At 33.1% G+C, this 5,810-nt stretch overlaps 1 protein-coding gene across 1 annotated transcript; it reads right to left on the bottom strand.

Moving 5' to 3' along the window:
- Window positions 1-1,091: 1,091 nt before the first annotated feature.
- LOC143535170 (UDP-glycosyltransferase 75C1-like) lies at window positions 1,092-2,623 on the bottom strand. Its single transcript, XM_077029500.1, has one exon. It carries the CDS (start codon window positions 2,601-2,603, stop codon window positions 1,092-1,094), a length of 1,512 nt encoding a protein of 503 aa, XP_076885615.1. The 5' UTR covers window positions 2,604-2,623.
- Between the last annotated feature and the right edge of the window lie 3,187 nt (window positions 2,624-5,810).

Below are 5,810 nucleotides of genomic sequence, written 5' to 3'. Positions count from 1 at the left end.
GCCGCCCACGACAGTGGTTAGAGATGGTAAAGTAACTTCAATTTTTTCCTCTGCTTTCCTCTCAACTAACCCATTAACACGATTATTAATCGAGCCACCTCGAACCGCATATGCCCTAACTGCTGCTTCTGTAGGCTGGGTTATCGTGCAGGTTAGTATTTGAGGTGTTAGTAACTCATCACTGTTCATTTCTTGGTCCCATGGTTCTTTGGGATTTTGGTAGGGATTTTGTTTGGTTGGTGGAAAATTTTGGATTTTGAGGTTGGAAATTAAGGCTATTTGCATGAACTTGGGTTAATGTCCTCCAACATGGCAGTCCGTTTTGGTTTGGAACCAAGAACACTGCTTTGATACCATGTTAGCAATGAACATTCAAAGGAGAATTTTTTGTTTCTATTACTCTATGCTTCTTATACAATGGTACAAGAAGAACATATTAAATTGAGAATGGTGTTGACCCTTAACAAGGAAAAAACAAAAGAAAAGGAATGTCATATCCCTTGATTTAAGCCTCCAACGTTCTGATCTTTGCTGTCATATTATTGCACATATCTTCTATTTTGGGTAATGATGAAAAATTGATCCTTGCAAACTTTAAAATTCTTTTATTTTCTAACAGTTATACCGTCAGTGGTAACAACACGGTGGTGGGAGGGGTGGGTTTTCATCATCGAAGCATCAGACAGAGAGTATTAGGGTTTAGAAAGCTAGTGAAGAAATAGGTTATGTTAGGAGGATCCAAAGGTGTGACCCATGACATGCGAATTTTATAAGGCTAAATCAATGAGAGCTCTCAATTTAGAAATCAAACAATCTGGTGACTTTATAAGGGGTGGGGAGCGACATGAGAGTGACACATAATATTTATAGATAGATAGATACTTAAATTTGGACAAGACGAATATGATATTTACGGCTAGCAGCAAACTAGTAAACCGAAAATGGTTGGACTTCTGAGCTGCATTTATTCTAGACCACATGACCCTCTTAAATTTACAATAACAATGGTCACATAATTTTAATACATTTCATATCCCTAATATTTTAAATTAAAAGATTTCATCAACCACATAAAATTCAGTCACGCTTAACTATGAGACCCGTATAACTGATTCCAACTTTGATTCGAGATTATTCATTTCTTTGCTCGATATCATGACCAGCTTGTCTTGACTCGAACCTCCGTCAACTTCTTCAACAAAAGCTTTGAGATTCATATAAGAAGATCCACCTTCTTTCATAGTCTCTCTTGCTAAATCCTTCCACTTCTTCGCATTCTTTCTCATTGTTATACCTCTTTCATGTCCACCCATCACCATTTCTACGCACCTCCGTATCTCCTCGCCTTCAACAACTCCGTCCTCATTTGTGGTCACCCTCACCCCTGTTCCCCAAGCATCTTCTAGGAGCTTAGCGTTTGTCGACTGATCCGTCCAATGAGGAAAGGCCACCACTGGAACCCCACAAGCTATACTTTCGAGTGTCGAATTCCAACCACAGTGTGTCACAAAACAACCTAAAGCTGGGTGTGATAGCACCTCCAGTTGACTACACCATGGAACTATCAAACCTAATTGTTCCAGTTCCTCCATACAACTTAATTCCTCGTCTTCTTCTTCAGTCTTCTCGCCTTTCCTATCTCCATCTTTGTCTCTTATCACCCATAGAAATGGTCTCCCGCTTGCTAACAAACCATGCGCCATTGCCTCCTTTTGTTTCTTTGACAACATTATGATGCTACCAAAGGATATATAAACAATGGACCCTTCAGGCTTTGTGTTCATCCATTCCACATAATCTTTCGTTTTCTCAAACAAGTCTCCCCCGAAAGATTTATCAGATGGATCCTTACCATCCAAGAAAGCCGAAGGAATCAACGGTCCAACCGCAACCATCTTCAGCTTTCCATCAATCTCTTTCAACGCGTCGTCTTCCAACGCATCAAAGCTATTCATGAGTACGGTCGGCTTCTCTTTCGAATCCAACATATCCAGCTCCTCTTTGAACAAAGGCAAAGCAAAATTGTAAGTGTTTGCAGGGTTACAAAACGAGGGAAGATCACGAATTTTTAGCAATGGCAACCCTGGTAACTGAATGGACCATGAAGGTTCGGTACAATCATCCCCAATCAGTTCTTTGTAGCCATGGAAGTAATAATAGTAGACACGCAACACCGATGCCGGTTGGATCCAAAGCATTGCCGATGGCACGTTAAGTTCACTTGCCACCTTTGCAGCCCACGGAAGGAGGAGGGTGTAAACCAAGCAAGTAACCGGAGTTCCGTTTTCCGCATTGGAAAGAATGGTTTCTTTCAAGCTCTTCGTTCCCCGGTTCCTTATCTCAGTCAGGTATACTGAGGTATCATCCACCATGGGCTTGTAGCCATCATCAAAGCCATCTGAAAAGAAAGCAAAGTTAAAAGACTCCGGAAGTCGGCCGGCTTTGCTGATTTTGTTGCAGGCTGAGATGGTGGTGGCGAAGGTGACTTTAACACCTAACCGGATGAGTTGTTTAGCGAACTGGAAAGCTGGGTTAATGTGGCCTTGGGCCGGAAAGGTCACGACCAGGAAGTGAGGTTGGGTTTTAGCAACAATTTTGGTCATTGTTGTATGGGATTTGATGAAGCTAAACTACTAATTATGGGCTTGTGAGTTTAAATGAAGATGGGTTTCCCTTTATATTGTGTAAAACAATGACGTTTGAGGTGACGAATTGGAAAGCATAAGAGTGGTTGTGTTTCAAGATCAATCCAACTTGAAGACGATTTCGAGAAATTTATACTTAATCTATTGCCACACACTTTTATGTGGAGTGGATACACGCTATAAAATATGTAGATAATTGAGTTATTGGTTTTATTATTTTATCCTTTCATTATTTTATTGAAGTGGCATTTTGATATTATGCAATATTTATGTTTAAGAAGACCATTTATTCGGAAAGATAAAGAAACGAGGAGAAAATAAAAGTCAAAGAGTCTTAAAGATTAAAAGTCAAGCCAAAGAACAAATATTTTTGAAAAAAAACACCTTGAACACCATAAAATTAGAGATGAAGGTTGATGTTACATAAATATTTAAGGATTTGAATGCTAGGGTTTTAAGGAAAAAAGTTTAAATTTGTTTATTAAAAGTACAATAAGTAAACGGAAATAAATGACAAAATCAGTCCTTTTAATAATTTGTTATTTTATATGACATTTTTTAATATATGTCTTAATACTACAGGTAACAATCATTTATTAGATTAAATATTCTTATTAACAAGTATTTATTATATTAAATATTCTATTAAAACAATTATTTCACATTAATTACATTAATTTTTTAATAGTTACCATATTTATCCTTAAATTAATTACTACCAATTTATTTTTTTAATTTCATATAAATTACTTTGTCATCACTTCTAATTGCCGCAATTTTTCTATTTATTTGTATGTAAAGATAATTAAGTTCTTTTTTATATATTAATGGTGTTGTTCATATTTCCTATTCTATACCCAAACTACCGTAATGATTTAAATTTAAAGGTAACTTAATTAGCTTACATATAGTATAAAAAGTGTGAAAAATTGGAAGAGATAAAAGTCAAATAAATTAAGTTCTTCAATCACGTACTCCAGCCATCCAAGATAAATATCTTGCAATATGCGTACAAAATACAATGGGTTTGTCAACAACACATGTTGAATAAGCAATCACCATATTTTGATAATAAATATAGTATATAAGAAATATGCAAATCAATATCATGAGTGTCAAAAAGTAAATAATGATTAAATAATTGATGTCATTTGACCATTACCAAGCAAATCGGGCTTTAGCTACTAAGACGAAATAAATAAAAATAATGATGTCGGTTGACCATTGCCTAGTAAATTAGGCTTTGCCTACTAAGACGGCGTATGATTATATTTGCTACGAGATATTATGATGACCCTCTACGAATGCGATAAATAAACAAATAAGCAAGTAGTTATGTAGCATATAAACATTCAACTGATCAACCACACAATATTTATGATTTGCATGTGATGATTAAGATATATAAAAACATTACAAGGTGTGCATAATGTAACACCCCGACCAAAGGCGGAACATGTCGGGACGAAACGTATTGATTAGACAGTAGCTCAAAAGACGCTAATTAAAGCGACAATAATTATTTAATTTCATTTACATTAAATAAGTACACAAATTCAATAAGTAAGAACTAATACATCATAACTTGTAATTTGAATAAATATCCTAAGGTCTACCAACTATCTTCGATCTTGAATATATCAAATACTTGAACCTGTAGCATGTATAAAAATAAAGTTTGTTAACACGGATGTTGGTGAGAATACATAAGTTTTGTTTTATACATAGATAAGTACATCACAATTCATATGTAAATGGTGAGCATTACAATTCTTATGAAAATGTAAACAACTAAATAGATGTGGACCCGTTCCTATTGATACAAAATCAACGTAATTGGGTAAATGTATAATCATACTATATGAGAATAGATGAGGATGAGATACCAACCACCAAACATAAAATAACCATTAAGTACATAGAGCATTATCATAGAGCATGCAATAATCACACATACACATGTATTGAATTGTACGTGTTTTGAACATATGTGGTAATAAAGCAAGAGTAAAATTGAATAAGGCATACATACTACCCTAAAATATAAAGTTAGAAAAACGGGTATGCAAACTCACCTTAACGAGTGTATTAACGAAGATGAGATGGCGATAAAAATTACGATAAAAATGGTCGGGCTCATCGGAATATGTGGACAAAAGTTCCTAATTAATATTAATATTAATTAGTTAAGATTAATGAAATTATAACAAGGCATATTATGGATTTGGGTTTGATAGGGTTTAAACACAATGTTCAGTTATAATATTATGTGTAATTAACATAAATTATAACTAACAAAAACTAGAGGGTAGAAACAACTACAAATAATACGAAACGACAAAATGGTAAAAATTCGGTTTAAAAGAATTTTGTAGTCTTTTAAGGTTTATAGTATTACTATTTTTATGAATATTATTTTATTATTGTTATTATACTTAGTATTGTTATTATTACTATTATTTGTATACGTTAGATTTTTAAATAAATAACCTAGATGCTATATATATATATATATATATATATATATATATATATATATGGGAGAGGATCAAGAGAGATCTCCTTCTTAGAGAGAGAACTAGAGAACTAATAAAGAAATATTTTTAATTTAATTAAAAAAATATATTTTTAAATTTTTTTTTCTTTCATCTTTCTTGTATGTTGTTAATCTTCACTAGAAAAAATTAAAAAAATAATAAAAAAACTCGTAGTGCACATATGCAATACATTTTATTGCATATGTGAACTAGTGTGTATTTCGATATGTGCAATAGTGTTGAATATCATATATGCAATTGTTTGTATTGTATTAGTGCAATAGTGTTATATTATATACAAAAATTTTAAAAAATCGATATAGTGCATATGTGTATTAATGTTGTATTACGTATATGCGATAGTGTGTATTATATAATGTAATTGTGTTGTATTATATGCAATAAAACACTATTGTATATACGCAATACACATTAGTGCACATATGCACTACATCGAAGGTTTTTTTAGGAAGAATATCATCTTATTAGAAGAAGGAAAGAAAAAAAAATCACAAAATATTTTCTTTAAAAGTTATATATATATATATATATATATATATAACAAAAATGGATATAATAAAGTAAAATAAGTTAACTAAACCGGGTCTCGGGGAACTTGTAAGTTTGG

Source organism: Bidens hawaiensis, unplaced genomic scaffold (assembly GCF_021521415.1).
Source record: "Bidens hawaiensis isolate Kalapana, Puna unplaced genomic scaffold, B.hawaiensis_p1.1 tig00010424_1, whole genome shotgun sequence".
In the NCBI taxonomy this organism is placed as follows: domain Eukaryota; kingdom Viridiplantae; phylum Streptophyta; class Magnoliopsida; order Asterales; family Asteraceae; genus Bidens; species Bidens hawaiensis.
The sequence above is the reverse complement of the archived record's forward strand: the minus strand, read 5'-3'. Positions and strand labels throughout refer to the sequence as shown.

What these genes read in the sequence shown, in the direction of transcription:
- LOC143535170 (XM_077029500.1), bottom strand. Translation starts at nt 2,603, where the DNA reads ATGACCAAAATTGTTGCTAAAACCCAACCTCACTTCCTGGTCGTGACC.